Source organism: Engystomops pustulosus, chromosome 1 (genome assembly GCF_040894005.1).
Source record: "Engystomops pustulosus chromosome 1, aEngPut4.maternal, whole genome shotgun sequence".
In the NCBI taxonomy this organism is placed as follows: Eukaryota; Metazoa; Chordata; class Amphibia; order Anura; family Leptodactylidae; genus Engystomops; species Engystomops pustulosus.
The window spans coordinates 151,867,065-151,890,283 of NC_092411.1; the positions used below are offsets into that span (position 1 = coordinate 151,867,065).

Consider the following 23,219-nt stretch of genomic DNA (forward strand, 5'->3'; position numbering starts at 1 on the left):
GACTGCAGGTGTCACTGCTGCTTTACTTGTTAATCAATTTTTACTGTAAATAATTAAATTCCAGGATTGTATTGTTTTACCTCTGTAGGGTGAAGGGAAGCCTTAGTAACAGTTACATTACATTACATCCCAGAATTTTATATTTTTTTAACATAACCCTAAGGGCATTTAAATTTGCTATGTATAAAACACAACCATTCTGTGGGGTAAATCCTCTGTTTGTACTCTGTAATGTCTTATTTTAGATGTATATGTTCCACATGATTTGTAAAGTGCTACTGAATATAATGGCGCTATATAAAGAAATGTTATTGACATTATTCAGTAACAGTGTAGTGTATGGGATTTTTACAAATCCCAAACAAAATGGGGGACATTTTTTATAGACTTTCAAACGAAAAATGGTATTTTTCCCCTTGCTGCATCATAATTATGAAGTGTCGGCACCACGATATTGTTGCTTTTTTGACACTCTCGATTTGATTTTTTTGGAGGCGGAAAATTGTAGCATTGCTTGTGAATCCAACAGTGTTCAAATTTGGTACACAATTACATAGTTACATACATAGTTTATACAATTAAAAAAAGACACATGTCCATCAGGTTGAACCAAGGAAGGGAAGGGATTGGTTGAGGAAGGGATTTAAGGGAAACAATTCTATATTATAATGTAACTGTCAATGTTATTTTTTTCAATCAACAATAAACTTTAGGGGAACATGGAGATACAGCATACAAACAAGTCTAGCAGGACCTAATTTAAAGGATTAAAATAAGACATAAGATCAGCGCGAGCATACATAGTGTCAGGCTTGCGGGATGTGGATCCGCTGGACCACTGCAGACGATGACTCAAGCCACTACCTGGGACCGGAGTCTAAGTGGTACCCGGTTTTCACCAGAGCCTGCCGCAAAGCGGGTTAGACAAGCTGCGGCGTGGTACCACCAGGTCGTTCCTCAGGCGTGACTTGTCTGCAGTGGCGGCCAAGGTTGAAGTACAGAAACAGCAGTCAAGCTCGGGGTCACAGTCCAGGCACAGGGTCAGGGCAGGCGGCAGAGATGCAACGTCAGAATCCAAACCGAGGTCAGCAACAGGGGGTCCAAGCAGAAGGGTACGGGAACACAGAACTACGACAGCAACACGGAGAGACACTGGAACACGGGAACACGGAGGTAGTCAGGCAACGCAGGAACACAGAGGGAGTCAGGCACGCAGGAGACACTAGAACGCAGGAAACACAGGAACGCAGGCAAATCGCAACAGAGCTTTCTCTAAGGCTGTGGGGCACAAAGATCCGGCAGGGCTTGCAGGAAGAGGCAGGCTAAAATAGATTTGGGCAATGTGGCCAGCGCCAATTAATGGCGCGCTGGCCCTTTAAATTTCCTAGAAGTGTCGCGCGCGCGCACTGAGGCGCGGGACCGCGCGCACACGGAGCGAGGCCGGGACTCGGGAGCGGGGGGAAGGTGAGAAGCGCTGGCGCGGCGCCTGCGGGGAGCGAGAGGCACGGGTGAGCCCGCGACCCGCGATGTGGGTCGCGGGTCCACCCGTGACAGTACCCCCCCCCCTTCGGCCTCCCTCTCTTCCTGGGTTGAAGAAATCTCTGCAGAAGACATGGAAGGAGTTCGGGATGCGCATGGTGGGAGGAAGGCGCAACTTGTAGGTTACAGGATTGATACGGGTCAGGACCTCGAAAGGACCCAAGAAACGAGGACCGAGCTTGTAACCAGGTATCTTCAGCCGGATGTACCTGGAAGATAACCAGACCTTGTCCCCAGGAGAGAAGACGGGAGGAGGTCTGCGTTTCTTGTCGGCCTGGATTTTAGTGCGAGCAGACGCCTGAAGTAGAGATAGACGAGTCTGTCTCCATACGGAGCTGAGGTCCTGCACCAATTCTTCCAACGCTGGAACATCCGAGGGAACTGAGAGAGGGAGTGGAGGGCGTGGAATTCTTCCATAGACAACAAAGAATGGAGCAGCACCAGCAGACTCAGAATCCAGAGAGTTGTAGGAGAACTCTGCCCAGGGCAACAAAGTGGACCAATCGTCCTGACGAGCAGAGACAAAATGACGCAGATAGCAGCCCAAACTCTGGTTGACTCTCTCCACTTGACCATTGGACTGAGGGTGGTAGGCTGAAGAAAAGTCCAACTTCACCTGCAATTGGCCGCAGAGTGAGCGCCAGAAGCGGGAGACAAATTGAACTCCACGATCAGAGACAATGTGCAGAGGAAGCCCATGTAGCCGGAATATATGTTGGAAGAAGAGACTGGCAAGACGTGGAGCAGACGGCAGACCTGGAAGAGGAACGAAATAAGACATCTTCGAAAACCGGTCTGTTACCACCCAGATGACAGTATTGCCCGAAGAAGATGGAAGATCCATGACAAAGTCCATAGCCACGTGAGACCACGGGCGACTGGGTATCGGCAACGGAAGCAAGAGACCAGCCGGTTTCAGACGAGAAGGCTTATTTCGAGCACAGGAGGTGCAGGATCCCACAAAGTCCCGAACATCTTTGACCAAGTCAGGCCACCAGTAGTAGCGGGAGATGAGGGTCACGTAGCGTTGCACCCCAGGGTGCCCAGCCAGGCGGGAAGAATGTCCCCACAACAAAATCCTCTTCCGCAGAGCAGGTCGGACATACGTCTTGCCAGGGGGAAGCTGCCAAAGATCCACAGGAGCGGCTGCAACCAACTGTTCCGGAGAGATGATATACTGAGGAACCGGCTCTTCTCCAACAACATCTGAGGCACGGGACAGGGCATCTGCTTTGATATTCTTCTCTGCTGGCCGGAAGTGGATCATCAAATTGAAGCGGGAGAAGAATAGAGACCAACGGGCTTGTCTAGGATTAAGACGTTGGGCAGTCTGGAGGTACGAAAGGTTCTTATGATCCGTATAAACACAGACTGGATAGCGAGCACCCTCCAAAAGATAACGCCATTCTTCCAGGGCAAGTTTGATTGCCAAAAGTTCCTTGTCACCAATAGAGTAGTTCTTCTCTGCAGGAGAAAAAGTTTTAGAAAAGAAACCGCATGTAAGAGTTCGGCCCCTGGGTCCTTTCTGGGTAAGGACAGCCCCTGCACCGACAGAAGATGCGTCCGCCTCCAAGATAAAAGGCTTCTCAGTATCAGGTCTAGAAAGGATCGGAGCTTTAGCAAAGGCGGACTTTAACTTTGCAAAAGCCTCTTCAGCCGCTGGAGGCCAAAGGCGTGGATTAGCGCCCTTCCTGGTGAGTGCCACGATGGGGGCAACAAGAGTAGAGAAATGAGGAATGAACTGACGATAGTAGTTTGCAAAGCCCAGGAATCTTTGAATGGCGCGAAGACCCTCTGGACGAGGCCACTGAAGAACGGCAGACAGCTTGGTAGGATCCATCTGGAGACCCCTGTCGGAAATGATGTAACCAAGAAAAGGTAGACTCCGTTGATGGAAGAGACATTTCTCGAGCTTAGCGTAGAGACAATTGGCTCGAAGGCGGCCTAGGACTTGCTGTACGTGAGATTGATGAGTCTTGAGATCTGGAGAGAACACCAAGATGTCATCCAGGTAGACCACTACACACGTATACAGAAGGTCCCTGAAGATGTCATTGACAAACTCTTGGAAGACAGCTGGAGCATTGCATAATCCAAAAGGCATCACAAGGTATTCGAAGTGGCCATCTCGGGTGTTAAATGCTGTCTTCCATTCGTCGCCCTTGCGGATACGAATAAGGTTGTAGGCCCCGCGAAGACCCAACTTAGAGAAAATCTTGGAACCGCGCAGGCGATCAAACAGTTCAGTGATGAGTGGCAGAGGGTAGCGGTTTTTAACCGTGATCTTATTAAGTCCACGATAATCAATACAAGGACGCAAGGAGCCGTCCTTCTTAGTAACAAAGAAGAATCCTGCACCCGCAGGAGAGGAGGACTTCCGTATGAAACCTCTTTGCAAGTTCTCCTGGATATACTCTGACATAGCTGTGGTTTCAGGAACGGAAAGTGGATACACTTGACCTCTGGGAGGAGAAGTGCCCGGCAGTAACTCAATAGGGCAATCGTAGGGACGATGCGGTGGCAAAGTCTCAGCCTGCTTTTTAGAGAAGACGTCAGAGAAGTCCTGGTAACACGTGGGTAAACCCTCCAAAGGCTTCTTAGACAGAGAGGAGGCCAATACAGGTACAGCCAGGGAAGCTCCCATACAGCGGGACCGGCACTCAGGACCCCAATGAAGTATCTCCCCAGTCATCCAATTGAGAACTGGAGCATGGAGCTGCAGCCACGGAAGACCCAACAGGATAGAGGACGTGGAGCGAGGTAGCACGTAAAAGGACAGTCTCTCTTTGTGTAACACTCCGACTTGCAAGGACAGAGGCTTGGTGCGGTACAAGACCGGGTCAGAGAGGATCTGGCCAATTACGGATGAGATGACCAACGGCTTCTCAAGGCGAACCACTGGGATGTGATGTCGGGAGACCAGAGCGGCATCCACGAAATTCCCTGCAGAGCCGGAGTCCAGGAATGCAGAGACTTGGATCTGGGGACTGGCGTCAACGCTGAGAAGCACCGGAATCAACAGACATGGAGAAGCTTGGCAGACACCTAGGGACGCTTCTCCCAAGAACCCTGGCGTTTCCCGGACGCTGAGGACGGATAAGACAGGACCCGATGAAGTGCTCCGGACTAGCACAATAAGGACAAAGGTTACCCTGGCGCCTTCTGATGCGTTCCTGGGAGGAGAGTCTAGCTCTGTCCACCTCCATAGGCTCCTCTGCGGATGGTAAGACCTGAGGCTGGAGTGGTCTTTGGAAGACCGGGGCCAGGCGGGGAAGGCGTCATGGACGGACTTGAGGTTGCTCGAAGCGTGATTCCTCCGCACGCTTTCTAAATCGCACGTCTATCCGAGTGGCTAAGGTGATGAGACCACTCAGAGTAGACGGAAGATCACGAGCGGCCAGAGCGTCTTTCACATGAGAGGCGAGACCCTTCTTGAAAGCGGCTGACAAGGCGGCGTCATTCCAGGCAAGTTCAGACGCCAAAGTACGGAACTGGACCGCATACTCTCCCACGGAGGAATTCCCCTGGCGCAAGTTCAATAAGGCAGACTCGGCGGAGGAGGCCCCAGCTGGTTCCTCAAACACGGCCCTAAATTCGGACACAAAGGCTGAGAGAGAGGCCGTAACCGGGTCGCTTCTGTCCCACAGGGTGTAGCCCAGGCCAGGGCTTTCCCGGAGAGAAGGCTGATTAAAAACGCCACCTTAGATCGTTCCGAAAAAAACTGGGTCGGCATAAGTTCAATATGCAGGGAGCACTGAGTTAAAAAACTTCTGCACATCTTAGGATCTCCATCATATTTACTGGGCATGGACAAGCGCATCCTGGGTTCAACAGCAGGGAGAGGAGTCGTAGAAGTCGCTTGAGCAGCTTCCTGAACCTGTTGCGGTTGTTGGTTGGCCAATAGTTGCTGCAACATGGCAGTGACCTGCTCCAGCTGATCACGCTGCGCAGCAATCTGCCGGGATTGGTGGATCACAATAGTAGCGAGGTCAGGCTTGCTAGGAGACGGAACCTCGGCGGGATCCATGGCCGGATCTTACTGTCAGGCTTGCGGGATGTGGATCCGCTGGACCACTGCAGACGATGACTCAAGCCACTACCTGGGACCGGAGTCTAAGTGGTACCCGGTTTTCACCAGAGCCCGCCGCAAAGCGGGTTAGACAAGCTGCGGCGTGGTACCACCAGATCGTTCCTCAGGCGTGACTTGTCTGCAGTGGCGGCCAAGGTTGAAGTACAGAAACAGCAGTCAAGCTCGGGGTCACAGTCCAGGCACAGGGTCAGGGCAGGCGGCAGAGATGCAACGTCAGAATCCAAACCGAGGTCAGCAACAGGAGGTCCAAGCAGAAGGGTACGGGAACACAGAACTACGACAGCAACACGGAGAGACACTGGAACACGGGAACACGGAGGTAGTCAGGCAACGCAGGAACACAGAGGGAGTCAGGCACGCAGGAGACACTAGAACGCAGGAAACACAGGAACGCAGGCAAATCGCAACAGAGCTTTCTCTAAGGCTGTGGGGCACAAAGATCCGGCAGGGCTTGCAGGAAGAGGCAGGCTAAAATAGATTTGGGCAATGTGGCCAGCGCCAATTAATGGCGCGCTGGCCCTTTAAATTTCCTAGAAGTGTCGCGCGCGCGCACTGAGGCGCGGGACCGCGCGCACACGGAGCGAGGCCGGGACTCGGGAGCGGGGGGAAGGTGAGAAGCGCTGGCGCGGCGCCTGCGGGGAGCGAGAGGCACGGGTGAGCCCGCGACCCGCGATGTGGGTCGCGGGTCCACCCGTGACACATAGGCCTCAGCGAACAAAGAAGCATCTACACATGACTGTTAATGTCCTCTAATTGAAGCATGAAAAAAATAGAAAATAGGGGTAACGATCAGTCTTATACATCAGGACAAAATATGTATAGCAAGCAATAAAATAAACAAAAACAAACGTAATATACCTGCAGAACATCAGGGTCCAGATCCCATTGTGAGACACAATGGAGATGGCAGAGACTATAGTAAAGACACAACTTCGTAACTATGTTGGAATTTTAGTGGCAGCAGTAAATGGCAATTCAAGACATTTGTCCCATAGCATGAAAGATCTTTTCCTTTTTTTCTATGGATAAATATCCACTTCTTTAGGGGGAAGGGCATCATTAACTGACTTAAACCAGTCACAGTGGCCAGAGGTGGGATACTCAGCCATCCACAACTCTGGTATATACGCTCCCCCAGATTAAGAGAAACCAATTTAGGCATAGAGACAGCTATATGCCGCACCTGATCAGTCAGTGGGCCAAGTTTGCTCTCCCAGCATGCCCTTGCTGGGACAAGTGTTTGCTTAATATGGGTAGATAGGAGTTCATAATACAGACGAGAAATAAGGCTTTTCCCGGGGTCTGTAGGAGAAAAAGAGGTAAAGGGATAGGAAGGCCAGAATAGGAACCTATGAGGTGCGCCACAGTACATGGTTTTTCAAGGTGAAACATCCAGGGGAAACAAGATAGTTGAGTCGCCTTATTACAGGTGCCTCAGCCATGGAGTGAGGGAACGATCCTGCTTCAAACGCTCATCATGCCGCCCACAGAACTCGGCCGATAGGCTGTCAGTGCTAGGGGATTTACTAAAAGGAAATAAACAATTAATACAATGAACATTAAAACACATAAACTAAAACCAGGTTGAGGGAGACCCAACATCATGGGGACATACTCCCATCCTCTTTACTCTCCCCAGAAGTGACAGATTCAGCACGGAAGGTTAGTGTATGTGTAAACTGTAAGAGCATAATGGGGCACATTTACTTACCCGGCCCATTCGCGATCCAGCGGCGCGTTCTCTGCACAGGATTCGGGTCCGGCTGGGATTTAAGATGGTAGTTCCTCCGCCGTCCACCAGGTGGCGCTGCAGCGCCGAAAATAATCTTAACGCCCCGGAATGCACCATCCCATAGAAGGTGAAGGTGAGCGCTCCCCAAGCGACACATTTTCGGTTTTTAAATGCGGCGGTTTTTCCGAATACGTCGGGTTTTCGTTCGGCCACGCCCCCCCGATTTCTGTCGCGCGCATGCCGGCCCCGATGCGCCACAATCCGATCGCGTGCGCCAAAAACCCGGGGCAATTCATGTACAAGCGGCGCAAATCGGAAATATTCGGGTAACACGTCGGGAAAACGCGAATCGGGCCCTTAGTAAATGACCCCCAATATGTCTAAGTATGTTTGTATATGCATTTGTGTATGTATGTGTAAACTGTATTCACTTAATTTTACGTTTCAATTGCATGGCATTAAAGGGAACATGTCACCAGCTGCACGGCTAGTAAACCCACAAACATACCATCTAGGGTAGTGATGGCGAACCTTTTAGAGGCCGAGTGCCCAAAATGCAAACCAAACCCAACTTACTTATAGCAAAGTGCCAACACAAAAATAAAAAAAAAACACATAGGTGTTATATATAGGGACTTGTGTAATAAACCTTAGAAAATCCTGCAGCTGTCCTCTGTTTGCCTAATACTGTTGTATACTGTTCAGAGGAAGGATTGGGGGCAGAACTCAAGTACACCTGCAGCTGATAACCAGCATTATAGATAGAATTGCCCCATTTTAATATTGATGTATTTTATTTATAGCTATGTCATATGTCACATATAGGGGTCTGCTGACTTTTATACGTGACCCCAATCCCAGTGGAGTAAGAAGACACCAGTGGGCCCGGATGCAAACTCCAGATCGGGGCCCCCATATACTGTACCTAAAATCTCGCTATCACCCCTCCCCGTCACATTATACAATATAAATACACATATATGTTACAAATACATATACCCACAGCACCAAAACCATACACCTTATACTTAGTGTCCAGCAGGAGCCTCACTTATTAATATACTGTCTAGAAAACCTCTTATTAAGTACAGCAGCAGCCTCCACAAATTGTTCATTAGCAGCAGTCACAGGGCCATGTGCTCTGATATACAGAATAGTTTGATAGGCAGACAGCCTCAGTGTGCGTTCACACGTTTTGTATGGACTGCACTTAAAAACACAATGCAAATGCCAGGGGTCGGTGCTTGGTCGATCGCATATGCATTTCCAGCAGACTGTGACTTCCTGCCTACATTACTGTGCTCAGGGGTCCCGCGGCTGTCTGCAAGAGAACATAGCACGTTGAACAGTGACAGCCGCGGGCCCACTGTATCTAAGGGCCAGAACCTTATGCCCCTGCCCAATTCTATTATGTGGGAGCAGCTGTATCAAACTGCTCTCTTCTCCTTGCAGTGGTTTCTATGGGAACCTCAATAACATTCAGCGCTCCCGACAGCCGGAGGTTCATTGGTGACAGCGCGTCTGCCCACAGGAACGGCTCTGCGTGCCACATGTGGCACGCGTGCCATAGGTTCGCCATCGCTGATCTAGGGGCTATTAAGTGTTGTCCAGGCATGTCCTCATAATGCTTCAAAGCTGGCTTTAAGCTGAAATATAAACTCATATACACGGACAGGTACCAGTCAGAGGAGGAGAGGGTTTACACATCTCGTGCAGGAAAACGGCAATAAAAGTGATCAAGGATCTGTAGCAACTGCAAAACTAAACTAGAAACTACATTGGTGCCAATAAAAAGTACAAGAAAAAAGTCATTCCTCTCAGAAGATAGTAATTAAAAACAAAAAGCCCAAAATTAGTTTTTATTCTTGAAAAAAAGAAAAACATTAAGAACAAAATAAATCAGGCATCACAGTAATCATACTTATCCATAGAATAAAAGTAATATGTTACTTATACGGTAAAATCCCCCCAAAATAAAATGTTAACCGTCATTTAACTCTTTTTCTTCTTGTATCCCCTCAAAAAAGATATACCGTGTATACTCAAGTAGAAGCCAACCCGAGACCCTAATTTTACCACCAAAAACTGGAAAAATCTATTGACTCGAGTATAAGCCGAGGGTAGGAAATGCATTGGTCACAGCCTCCCCAGTATATAGCCAGCCAGCCCCCAGTAGTATATAACCAGCCCTCAGTAGTATACAGCCAGCCAGCCCCATGTAGTATACAGCCAGCCAGCCCCATGTAGTATACAGCCAGCCATCCCCATGTAGTATACAATCAGCGAGCCCCATGTAGCATACAGCCAGCCTGCCCCATGTAGTATACAGCCAGCCTGCCCCATGTAGTATACAGCCAGCCCAATGTAGTATACAATCAGCCAGCCCTATGTAGCATACAGCCAGACCCATGTAGTATACAGCCAGCCAGCCCGCACATAAAGCAAGCACATAAAAAAAAACAAACTTACATATTCACCTTCGGTCCTGATGCCTGGCTCAGCTCCCTGATGTTCCGGTCTCTGCGGCTCCTCTTCTTCCTTGCTGTATTAGCCGACAGAGACGCGTCCATGTGATCTGCGACCTGCGCACACTATAACTTCATCAGCAGCCACACCATCGCATCACAGTGTGCGCAGGCTGGCAGTTCATGTGGACACTGCCGGCTAATACAGCAAGGAGAAGTAAAAAGAGGACACATGATTAGGATAGGGAGACGCGCGAGCATCGGGACGCCGGAAGGTGGGTATGTAAGTTTCTTTTATTTTCATTGACTTGTGTATAAGCTGAGGTGAGATTTTTTAGCACATTTTATACACGAGTATATACAGTAATATATAGTAGTATAGTAGTATATAGCCAGCCCCCTGTAGTGAATAGGCAGCCCTCAGTAGTATATAGCATGCCAGCACCCAGTAGTATATAGCCAGCAAGCACCCAGTAGTATATTACCAGCCCCCAGTAGTATATAGCCAGCCAACCCCTTGTAGTATATAGCCAGCCCCCAGTAGTTTATAGCCAGACAGCCCCCAGTAGTATATAGCCAGCCAGCCCCATGTAGTATACAGCCAGCCAGCTCTAGTATATACAGCCAACCAACCCCCAGTAGTATACAGCCAGCCCCATCTAGTATACTGCCAACCCCATGTAGTATACAGCCAGCCAGCCCCCAGTAGTATACAGCCAGCCAGCCCCATTTAGTATACAACCAGTCAGCCCCATGTAGTATACAGCCAACCCCATGTAGTATACAGCCAGCCAACGCCCAGTAGTATACAGCCAGCCGCATGTAGTATACAGCCAGCCTGCCCCATGTAGTATACAATCAGCCAGCCCCATGTAGTATACAGCCAGCCTGCCCCATGTAGTATACAGCCAGCCCCCAGTTGTATACAGCCAGCCATCCCCATGTAGTATACAATCAGCCAGACCCATGTAGCATACAGCCAGCCTGCCCCATGTAGTATACAGCCAGCCTGCCCCATGTAGTATACAGCCAGCCCAATGTAGTATACAATCAGCCAGCCCTATGTAGCATACAGCCAGACCCATGTAGTATACAGCCAGCCCGCACATAAAGCAAGCACATAAAAAAAACAAACTTACATATTCACCTTCGGTCCTGATGCCCGGCTCAGCTCCCTGATGTTCCGGTCTCCCCGGCTCCTCTTCTTTCTTCTCCTTGCTGTATTAGCCGGCAGAGACGCGTCCATGTGATCTGCCGACCGGCGCACAATATAACGTCATCAGCAGCCACACCATCGCATCACAGTGTGCACCGGCTGGCAGTTCATGTGGACACGTCTCTGCCGGCTAATACAGCAAGGAGAAGAAAAAAGAGGAGACATGATTAGGATAGGGAGACGCGATGAGCATCGGGACGCCGGAAGGTGGGTATGTAAGTTTCTTTTATTTTCATTGACTTGTGTATAAGCTGAGGTGAGATTTTTTAGCACATTTTATACACGAGTATAAACAGTAATATATAGTAGTATAGTAGTATGTAGCCAGCCCCCTGTAGTGAATAGCCAGCCCTCGGTAGTATATAGCATGCCAGCACCCAGTAGTATATAGCCAGCAAGCACCCAGTAGTATATTACCAGCCCCCAGTAGTATATAGCCAGCCAGCCCCTTGTAGTATATAGCCAGCCCCCAGTAGTTTATAGCCAGCCAGCCCCCAGTAGTATATAGCCAGACAGCCCCCAGTAGTATATAGCCAGCCAGCCCCATGTAGTATACAGCCAGCCAGCCCCCAGTAGTATACAGCCAGCCAGCCCCATTTAGTATACAACCAGTCAGCCCCATGTAGTATACAGCCAACCCCATGTAGTATACAGCCAGCCAACGCCCAGTAGTATACAGCCAGCCGCATGTAGTATACAGCCAGCCTGCCCCATGTAATATACAATCAGCCAGCCCCATGTAGTATACAGCCAGCCTGCCCCATGTAGTATACAGCCAGCCCCCAGTTGTATACAGCCAGCCATCCCCATGTAGTATACAATCAGCCAGACCCATGTAGCATACAGCCAGCCTGCCCCATGTAGTATACAGCCAGCCTGCCCCATGTAGTATACAGCCAGCCCAATGTAGTATACAATCAGCCAGCCCTATGTAGCATACAGCCAGACCCATGTAGTATACAGCCAGCCCGCACATAAAGCAAGCACATAAAAAAAACAAACTTACATATTCACCTTCGGTCCTGATGCCCGGCTCAGCTCCCTGATGTTCCGGTCTCCCCGGCTCCTCTTCTTTCTTCTCCTTGCTGTATTAGCCGGCAGAGACGCGTCCATGTGATCTGCCGACCGGCGCACAATATAACGTCATCAGCAGCCACACCATCGCATCACAGTGTGCACCGGCTGGCAGTTCATGTGGACACGTCTCTGCCGGCTAATACAGCAAGGAGAAGAAAAAAGAGGAGACATGATTAGGATAGGGAGACGCGATGAGCATCGGGACGCCGGAAGGTGGGTATGTAAGTTTCTTTTATTTTCATTGACTTGTGTATAAGCTGAGGTGAGATTTTTTAGCACATTTTATACACGAGTATAAACAGTAATATATAGTAGTATAGTAGTATGTAGCCAGCCCCCTGTAGTGAATAGCCAGCCCTCGGTAGTATATAGCATGCCAGCACCCAGTAGTATATAGCCAGCAAGCACCCAGTAGTATATTACCAGCCCCCAGTAGTATATAGCCAGCCAGCCCCTTGTAGTATATAGCCAGCCCCCAGTAGTTTATAGCCAGCCAGCCCCTTGTAGTATATAGCCAGACAGCCCCCAGTAGTATATAGCCAGCCAGCCCCATGTAGTATACAGCCAGCTAGCTCTAGTAGTATACAGCCAGCCAACCAACCCCCAGTAGTATACAGCCAGCCAGCCCCATGTAGTATACAGCCAGCCCCATGTAGTATACAGCCAACCCCATGTAGTATACAGCCAGCCAACGCCCAGTAGTATACAGCCAGCCCCATGTAGTATACAGCCAGCCAGCCCCATGTAGTATACAATCAGCCAGCCCCATGTAGTATATAGCCAGCCTGCCCCATGTAGTATACAGCCAGCCCCCAGTTGTATACAGCCAGCCATCCCCATCTAGTATACAATCAGCCAGCCCCATGTAGCATACAGCCAGCCTGTCCCATGTAGCATACAGCCAGCCTGCCCCATGTAGTATACAGCCAGCCTGCCCCATGTAGTATACAGCCAGCCAAATGTAGTATACAATCAGCCAGCCCTATGTAGCATACAGCCAGACCCATGTAGTATACAGCCAGCCAGCCCGCACATAAAGCAAGCACATAAAAAAACAAACTTACATATTCACCTTCGGTCCTGATGCCTGGCGCAGCTCCCTGATGTTCCGGTCTCTGCGGCTCCTCTTCTTTCTTCTCCTTGCTGTGTTAGCTGGCAGAGACGCGTCCTTGTGATCTGCCGACCGGCGCACACTATAACGTCATCAGCAGCCACACCATCGCATCACAGTGTACGCCGGCTGGCAGTTCATGTGGACACGTCTCTGCCGGCTATTACAGCAAGGAGAAGAAAAAAGAGGAGACATGATTAGTATATACAATAATATATAGTAGTATAGTAGTATATAGCCAGCCCCCTGTAGTGAATAGCCAGCCCTCAGTAGTATATAGCATGCCAGCACCCAGTAGTATATAGCCAGCAAGCACCCAGTAGTATATTACAAGCCCCCAGTAGTATATAGCCAGCCCCTTGTAGTATATAGACAGCCCCCAGTAGTTTATAGCCAGCCAGCCCCCAGTAGTTTATATCCAGCCAGCCCCGTAGTATATAGCCAGACATCCCCCAGTAGTATATAGCCAGCCAGCCCCATGTAGTATACAGCCAGCCAGCTCCAGTAGTATACAGCCAGCCAACCCCCAGTAGTATACAGCCAGCCCCATCTAGTATACTGCCAACCCCATGTAGTATACAGCCAGCCAGCCCCCAGTAGTTTTCTCAGTGTGCCTATGAAAAAACGAAAATGGTCACTTCTTTTAGCGTAAAACTGGCAGTCCCCGGGTTACATACAAGATAGGGTCTGTAGGTTTGTTCTTAAGTTGAATTTGTATGCAAGTCAGAACTGTATATTTTATCATTGTAATCCCAGCCAGAACTTTTTTGGTCTCTGTGACAATTGGATTTTAAAAATGTTGGGTTGTCATAAGAATCAATATTAACACTAAAGCTTCATTACAGACACATTTGATAACTCTTACAGCTGATCATTGTAACCTAGGACTAAAGTACAATAAATTACCAATATCCAGAGGTCCGTTTGTAACTAGGGGTCGTAAATCCAGTGTTCTTAATTAGGGGACCGCCTGTAGTGGAATTAATAAGCATGTGTAAGCTGTCTGAAACAGTATCAGGGTATACTCCAGGTGTAGTAAGAGAGCCCAGGTTTATCATAAACATATGTCCCCCAAAATGCACAGCTAATTTTTTTCTCTTATTACCATCTTCATCACTGAAAAATGACTGCTGGTGAAAATACTTACTACACTCTTTGATTCCTTGATGGTTTTAGTTTCCAAACACTGGGACAATTTCCAGGCATTATAACTTTTTTAATGTCATAAATAGTGGGAATGCTTCTGGATCAGTTATTTTGGTCACCAAAACACTTTTACGTCTACGCTGCAGAATTTCCATTGACCCCATTTTGGATGCTGCCCTTCTAAAGGAATTTATCAAGCAACCGCCTCCCCAAGCCCCAGGTGTATTTATGATCAAGAAATGAATGCACTGCAGTAGAAAGTATATGTCATGGCCGGCTTATGTCAACCAAGATGATCACTCCTACATAACCTACATAACAGTTTTTGGAGTGTGTGTCTCTGTTTACACATTCTGGGCACAACATATTCTGCAATGAAATTACATATTTCTGTTGAACATGCACCACCTAAACTGAAATCCAACAAAATCTGCTCTCCACATGCAGAGTAGTGCTCCTTTCCTTTCCGCTGTGTGCACGCATACAGTAGTTTTTTTGTTTCATATTTAGTGGACATTGCACACACAAATGTGTGGTACAGTGTCCAGATTTAAAGGGGTTGGCCACTTTAACTTCAAGTTTTCTGTAATGCGTGGGTGGCACAATTTAAGGAAACGATATACATTTTTATAAATCTATATAAAATTCTGCACCTTTCTCTTGAAATGTAAAGTAAAGCCCTAGAAAAGGTGTTCACCTCCTAAGCTGGCATTCCTCTCTATAAAATGACCCATAAAATGACCCAATCTGTACATGCCCTATCTTCCAGGACCTTATGAAGAACCATGAATACCTCATGAATACAAGCTTAAGTTCCTGGAAGGTAGATTGGTCATGGACAGATAGAGTCACATGGCCCTCCATCTACCACCATTTTATTTACAGGAATGACAGCTAATGAAGTAAAATAGGTAAAGGGTGCTTTACTTTAGATTTCAAGAGATCACTGCAGAAGTTTTAATAGATGGATATTAGTAAGTTACCTTAAATCCTGTAAAATGTTTCAAACTATTCACCCAATTTCCAATTTTATTCATGACAAAAACACATCAACCACCGTGTGTCACAATAAAACACTTAAATAAGTTAAAAAGCTCTTAAATTTCACATCAAAAATGGTTCTTGGTCCTGCTAGCTTGAGTGTCATTAAGAGGTTAAAAAACACTGCTTCTTATTGTGCTGCACCTGTAACGAGCCATGGACAGTTAAAAAATTAGGTAATAGAGGGTAAATGGAATACACCTTCTTGATGATACTTCTTATTAGCTGGATTTTTAAAAATTGTGGCAGAAGTCTGATGCTTTGTGGTTCGGAAATCTCCCTATTTGTATAAAGGCAGAAGGACTTTGTAAAGACCACTCAGACAGCAGTATTCTGGTCCAAATTTTCTACGAGTGTTTGAAGTCCAAAACAAGAAATGGGCAGTAAATATTTAAGAATTACAGATCCTTCCATTAGTATAGTATTATTATGTTTGAGTTCCACTCCTGGGTTCAGCTCACAAACACTGAAGGAAATAACCCATTAATAACTCTCCTCTATGTGACGGACACAAAACTGAATCTACCATCGAACTGTCCAATTCAAGCCTTTGAATGTAAAGGTATCTGCATGAAAAACCTATATACAATATGAAAACTTTTTTTCTTTAGGAAAAAAGACGTCGTCAGGTAGAAATTGAAAACAAAAGGCGTCAACTAGAAGATGATAGAAGACAGTTGCAACATCTCAAGGTGAGTTTTATATTATCCCTGAAGAGATTTTACTTTCAATGACACCATTTTACAATATTTACATCTGCCACACTTGCCTTAAGTTTTTTTATTTTTATTATAAAGAGCTGTGTGAGGGCTTGTTTTCTCTGTTCATAGTGACAGTATTTAATATTCCATGCTGTGTACTGGGAAGCGGGAAAAAAATTCCAAATGCAGTGAAATTGGTGAAAAAATGCATTTGCACAGTTTTATTGTGTGATTTTACATCTTTCACTGAGCGCCTCAAATGACATGTCTACTTTATTCTTTCGAGTGGTACGATCACAGGGATACCAAATTTATATCGGTTTTATAATGTTTTCATACATTTACAAAAATTGAAACCTCCTGTATAAAAAAATCTTCATTTTGCCATGTGTACAGAGCTGTGTGTGGTGTAATTTTTTGCAACTTATTTTATTTTTACTAATTTAACTTTAAACCTAGGTTGTCTGGTGGATTCTACCATATACTATTTTACACATCATCTATTACAATATGCAAATCACACATACTGTAATACACAGAGGCTGTCATAGTAACCAAATGCAGTATGCAGCAAATGCCCACCTTTAGCCCTCTCCTTACATCCGCAGCCAAAGTGTGACATACCGTATATACTCGAGTATAAACCAAGTTTTTCAGCACAATTTTTATGCTGAAAACTCCCTAATTGGCTTATACTCGAATAACGATAACGAAGTACTCACCATTCCAATGTCCCGCGCAGCTCCTTTTCTGTCTTCATGTATGCGGGTGCCGGCTCCAGGACCGCAACAGCTTCGTCCACACGGCCCGGCCAGTGCACAACTGTGATGTCATGTGACATCAAGAGGCTTCAGTGTTTATTTCTACATCAGAAATAAATGTAAAAATAAATGCAGCCACCGACTTATCACATGTGAGAAGTCGCCAGCTGCAGCGAGTGCGCAGGCATGGGAACAGTAACACCCGGCGCCGGCCCACTCCCCACTGACATGGCGCAGAGGCCCAGATAAGTATTTCCCCTTATCTTTATTCTATGGGTCAGTACGATTACCATCTAAGTTCCATACTTAGATATTTTTTCTTACATTTTATTAAGTTAAAATAAAATCTAATGTCAGGAAAAATCTAGCGTTTTTGCATCACTGTCCTCCAAGAGGCTTAACTTTAGGGGGTGCAGAGGTTGCGATTCCACCTGGGCCCAAGAGGTTCAGGGGGCCCTTATGGTTTCACTTTACCATAAAACTATTACTATAAACCATACATTATGGTCAGGGGCCTGGCACAGACTTTGCACTGGGGACCACCAGCTTCTAGTTACACCACTGGGCATAACACTTTTATTTTTTTGTCTACGGAGCTGGTTGACGGCTTTTTTGCAGTGCATGTTGTACTTTGCACCAGTATTATTATGGAGCAGATGTGTGTTTTTGATCACTTTGTTTTGCATTTTTTGTGTGATGAAATACGAAAAAATCATAAATTTTGGTGACCACGGCATTTAACAGGTTAAACACCTGCGATCAGAGCTCACTCCGATGTGGGTATTACACTGGAGTGTCAGCTGTTATGAACAGCTGACACCCAGTGTATACCGATGGCGGTCCAGCTCCGATTATGTGCTGAACCGGTATCAGCTCAGTGATGGGTAAATCCGTCACTGAGCGTCAATGAGAAAAGCTCAGTGACGGATTTGTCCATTGCTGAACATCAGCAGGTTAAATGGGGTTGTCCAATTATTGTGAAAACTTTGCAGGAAGGCTGCAGATGGCTGTACTATACAACTTCCACCACTGCTACATAACTGCTACATCTCACAGACATGTGCCTGTCTCCCCCTTCCACCAGATCCCTTATCTCCCTGTAGTTTGTAGCCTCTCTCTGGGCTTAGAAGTTACTGGGTCGTGTCTAGGGGCAACTGAAATTGTGTACAGTAGGAATGATAGAGACAGGGTGGACTTATATCTGAAATTCTGCATTTTTTTTATAACAGTGAATTAGAGAATGTATTATTTTGTTATCCTGAGTACATATAAGAAATGTTTCTTTGTGGGAATATCCCTTCAAAGCATGAGGAGATACAAATGAAGGCATCTGGCCTCATCATTAATGAAGTTTGAATGTGTCAACCCAGTATTCTACATTGATGACATTAGATGAGTCAGAATCAACTAAGCAGGAAATTAGTAATTATTAGTAAAGTATTCCCTTTTTTGTTCAGTCTAAAGCTCTTCGGGAGCGCTGGCTTCTTGAAGGGGCTCCTGCTTCTACCCCTGAAGAAGATGAAGCAACAAAGAAACAGATGCAGGAAGATGAACAGAAAACTCGGGAACTAGAAGAAAGTATTCAAAGGTATGTTGAGTGGCCAAGATGTATCTGCATAGTCTAATGAATAAATAGAATAGTAATATGCAGACCACATTGCAGGTGCCTGTCAGCCTGGGTCACAAGTGGCGGATACCACTTTCTACACAAATTACACAAATCTACACATTATCTACACTCGCTTCTCTTCAATCCATATCCGAGGAAGGTCATGTTTTGACCGAAACGACATATGAATTTGAGTGGATTGTCATGAGAATAAAAGCATCTATAAAATACCTTAAACTAAGTGCCATCTTCTCTGATCTAGATTATCAGGGTATAGTTTTATCTACGCTTTTATTTCAGTTCTGAACATTTTACTAGTATTTGACACAGAAGATGATGGGATCCACGAGATGCATATAACACACAATGACACACTTCAGATATACTACTTCTGAGCTATAACTCACTGAGTACACCGACAGTGAGTGCCTCCCTCCCCTGGATAAGGACCTTATCTTATCCTATCTAGCTTTTAGAGAAAGGCTATTCATGAGAATTTTGTTATTCTGAGAATATTTAAGAATTTTGTCTTCATGGGAATACCCCTTTAAGTATTTCTTAATTTTAGCACTTGACAAATGGTTGTATTCTACTTTTATAATTCTGTGTATAAGTTTAGATTTTCTTAAAATTTGTCACCAGAATGCAACCAAAGAATGAAATTCAGGGGGTACTTAGATATGGCTATACACATAACAATATAACAGAGCATTGTTGGGTTAACTGGGAAAACAGATATTGCCAAGATACTATATAAGGTCTGCAGGTCAGTATGAAACTATCCCTTGCTTAGAACATTTTATTAGTAATATATAGCATATCAAAATGAGGCAATTACATGATTTTATAAGATATGGGGAGATGGATGGAACATCCAGGACTAGCATCCTGTGAATTGCAGTGGAATGTGGAGTTTCTATTGCTCAAGTAAAAGGGTTGCTCATATGAATGCGGGTTGTGATGCGAGTACTGTATATAATTGCTGATATAATACCTCAAGAGAGTCACTGGTGCTTTTGCCAATAATAAAAGCCACAAGTTCTTCTTGAAAGAATAAATCTTCTTTTTTTCCCCATTACACAGGCTGGAAAATGAAATTGAGCTACTGGAGACTGGCATGTCTAGCACTTCCACCAAAGAAAGCTTAGCATCAGAGCCTGAAAACCAAGAAGTGGGCAGAGCAGACAAGGTGACATTTACTACTAGACATTAGTTTTCACATGTGATACCTCTTTCTTATGTGCAGACTCTCATATGCTCTGGGAGCTGATCTTAAAAATCGGCTGTGCCAGTGAGAAACACATTAGAATTATCAAGAGTTTCTGACTTCTTAATAATTCTGGTGCATCACTTGTATCTTTGTAGTAAAGGGCTGGTGTGCATTTTAGCTATAGTCTTTGCAAGTTTTATCACCCTGCTTAAAGGAAATCTACCATTTGATTTCATGCATTATGAAGCAAAAATAACTTAAGAATGCTGCAGCTACACTGATGAAGGATAATATCTTGGTTAATCCCTGAGCTGAGTGGTTTTGCTGAAAAAACTATTATAACATTCAGGACCCTGGGAAAGCTGGGACAGCATGGCTGCCGAGATAAACACATTACACACGGGAGCTTGGAATTACAAATGGTGTATATCTGCATATCTGTTTTATCAGCAAAACCACTAAGCACAGGGCTTAACCCCTACGGGACACAGCATCTTTTGGCCTAAAGGACGCGGACCCATTTTTCAAATCTGCCCTGTGTCACTATAAGTGGTTATAGCGTGGGAACGCTATGAGAAATCCAGGGGATTTTGAGATTGTTTTCTCGTGACACATTGTACTTCAAATTAGTTTAAAAATTTGGATGAAATCTTTTGCGTTTAGTTATGAAAAAAAACAAAATTTGGCAAAAAATTGGAAAAATTCTATATTTTCAACGTTCTAAATTCTCTACTTTTGATGCAGATAGTCATAGCACCCAAATAAATTCATAACTTACATTTCCCAAATGTCTGCTTTATGTTGGCATGGTTTTTTTAAGATTCCACATATTTTACTAGAATGTTCTGAGGCTCAGAATTTAGGTTTCATTTTTCACATTTTTTGTAAAATCACCAAAACCCGTATTTAGATGTACCTGCTCAACTTCTAATTGACACTGAGAGGCCTAAATAATAGCTAGACTCATAAATTACCCCATTGTGGAAACTACACCCCTCAACGTATGAAAAACCACTTTTAAGAAGTTTGTTAACCCTTTAGGTGTTTTATAGGGGTTAAAACAAAACGGAGGTGCAGTCTGAAAATTGTAATATTTTTTCACAATGCACTCATTTTGGGTGGAAAATTAAACATTTACAATGGATTAAATGAAAAAAGGCTCCACAAAGTTTGATACCCAATTTCTCCCGAGTACACCGATACCCTATATGTGGTGGTAACCTGCTGTATGGGCACACGGCTGGGCATAGGAGGGAAGGAGGCGCCATCCAGATCCGATTTGCTATGTCACATTGTACAGGCTATAATTTTTTTCTTTTTTTATTGAGGACCTATAGGGGCTTATTTCTTTTGCCACATGAGATGCACTTTTCTGGTACATAATTTTGGGGCATCTATAGCTAATTGGTGAGATTTAATTAAAGCTTTGTTGGTGGAAGAAATGAAAATCGTCAATTTTTAGGAACATTTTTATGTGTTTTTTTTTTGGTCGTTAACCATACCATAAAAATAGTATATTATTTTTATTCTATGGGTCGCCACGATTACAAAAATACTTCATGTATATATATTTTTTATTTTTTCCCATTTTTACTGAATAAAAAGTAATTTGGCAAAATTGTTGTTAATTTTAGCATCACCGTCTTTCATATGCATAACTTTTTTATTTTTCACCTCACAAATCTGTTTAAGGGCTTATTTTTTGCGAGAATGATTGTTCTTTTTAGTGGTCTTATTTTAGATTGCGTAACTTTTTTAAATCACTTTTTAGAGCATTTTTAAAGGGCATTAATAAAAAATCATCTTTTTTTCAGAGAGAGTTTTTTGAGGTTGTTTTTTACGGGGTTCACTTTGCGGATCTAATAACGATTCTGTTTTATTATGCAGATTGTTACGGACGCAGGGATACCAAATATGTGGGGGTTTTGTGTATTTTATTCAATTGTACTGAATAAAAACTAATTTGGAGAAAATCTTATTCATTTTAGCATCACCATCTATTTATATGCATAACTTTTTTATTTTTTGGCTGACAAATCTGGTTAGGGGCTTATTTTTTGCGAGAACAGTTGTTCTTTTTAGTGGGCTTATTTTAGAGTGCATAAAATTTTTTAAATCACTTTTTAGAGCATTTTTTATAGGGTATTAATTAAAAATTATCTTTTTTTCGGAACGTTTTTTGCGTTTTTTTCCTCCGGCGTTTACCGTGCGGGTCCAGTAATGATTCTGTTTTATTATGCAGATTGTTACGGACGCGGCAATACCAAACATGCGGGGGTTTTTTGTGTTTTTATGTTTTTTATACTTTATTAAGTGTTTTTATGGGAAAGTGACATTTTAGGGGCTTATATTTTTATGTATTTATTTTTTATTTATTATAATGTGTAGTGTTAAGTGTTTTTGCATAATTTTACTTCTACATACTTGAACTTAAACCAGTGATACTCTGATCACTGGTTTAAGTTCAATACACTGCTCTACAATACTATTTTATTGTAGAGCAGTGTAAACTGTCTAAGCATGCTTGCGCATGCTCAGACAGTTTGCAGTCAGACCCGGAAGGGTTCTGGCTGCCATAGAAACCGGGCAGCTCCGGGGCACATGCCAGTCCTCGGAGCTGCCCAGGAGAGGATCGGATCCCCCGGTAAGCGGCACGGGGGATCCGATCCATAGGGGGAAGACCCTTACACGCCGCGGTCATGCTTGACCGCGGCGTGTAAGGGGTTAACACCCGCGATCGGAGTCGGCTCCGATCGCGGGTGTTAGCGCAGGCTGTCAGCTGTACTAGACAGCTGACAGCCGCTGCTTCTGGTACCGGCTCCGTTCGTGAGCCGGTGCCAGAAGCAGGACGTTATAGTGCGTCCTGGTGCGCTAAGTATCTAGCCACCGGGACGTACTATAACGTCCTGGTGCGCCTAGGGGTTAACCAATATATGATCCTGCATCAGTGTAGCTACAGCATTCTCAAGGTCTGTTTGCTTCATAATGCATCAAATCAAATGGTAGGTTTCCTTTAAAGGCCATGATATAGTAAATTTAGGTGGCCAAAGTGACCGTGTTTCAATAGTGTGTGCAAGAAATTGAGACTTTTTAATGCCTTGCCACCAGAAACCTGGGTTGCAAGAAATGATATATTGGCCCTATGGCTAGTAGCAATGGGCATCAATTTCCCGGATTGGATGTTCAACCACCAATCCAGAAATAAGTCTGGGTTGCATGGATGAACCCGAACACCGCTCCAGAATTGAAACTACAAATCAGACAAACATCCAGCACTATCCACGGAAGTTAAAAATCTTCATGCTTTATTCAATACTTTAAAATTTATCAATACAAGTAAGAGATTAACGCGTTTCAGCCACATGGGCTTTAGTCATAATCTTTAGCTGGTGCGGCTGAAAAACGTCAATTTGTTACCTGTACTGATGGATTTTAAAGTATTGAATAAAGCATGAAGATTTTTAACTTCCATGGATAGTGCTGGACTTTTGTCTATCCGAGGTATAGTGATCAACCGTGCA

The 23,219-nt window shown here is 45.1% G+C and overlaps 1 protein-coding gene across 2 annotated transcripts in view; it reads left to right on the forward strand.

The window, feature by feature from the left end:
* The window catches only part of PALM (paralemmin), a 57,801-nt gene that overhangs the window by 30,223 nt on the left and 4,359 nt on the right, over nt 1-23,219 (forward strand). For both annotated transcript variants that reach the window (XM_072111125.1, XM_072111134.1), the window contains exons 3-5: nt 16,029-16,109; nt 18,337-18,467; nt 19,572-19,677. In XM_072111125.1, the coding sequence (XP_071967226.1) occupies nt 16,029-16,109; nt 18,337-18,467; nt 19,572-19,677 (318 nt within the window). The remainder of the gene's footprint in view (nt 1-16,028; nt 16,110-18,336; nt 18,468-19,571; nt 19,678-23,219) is intronic.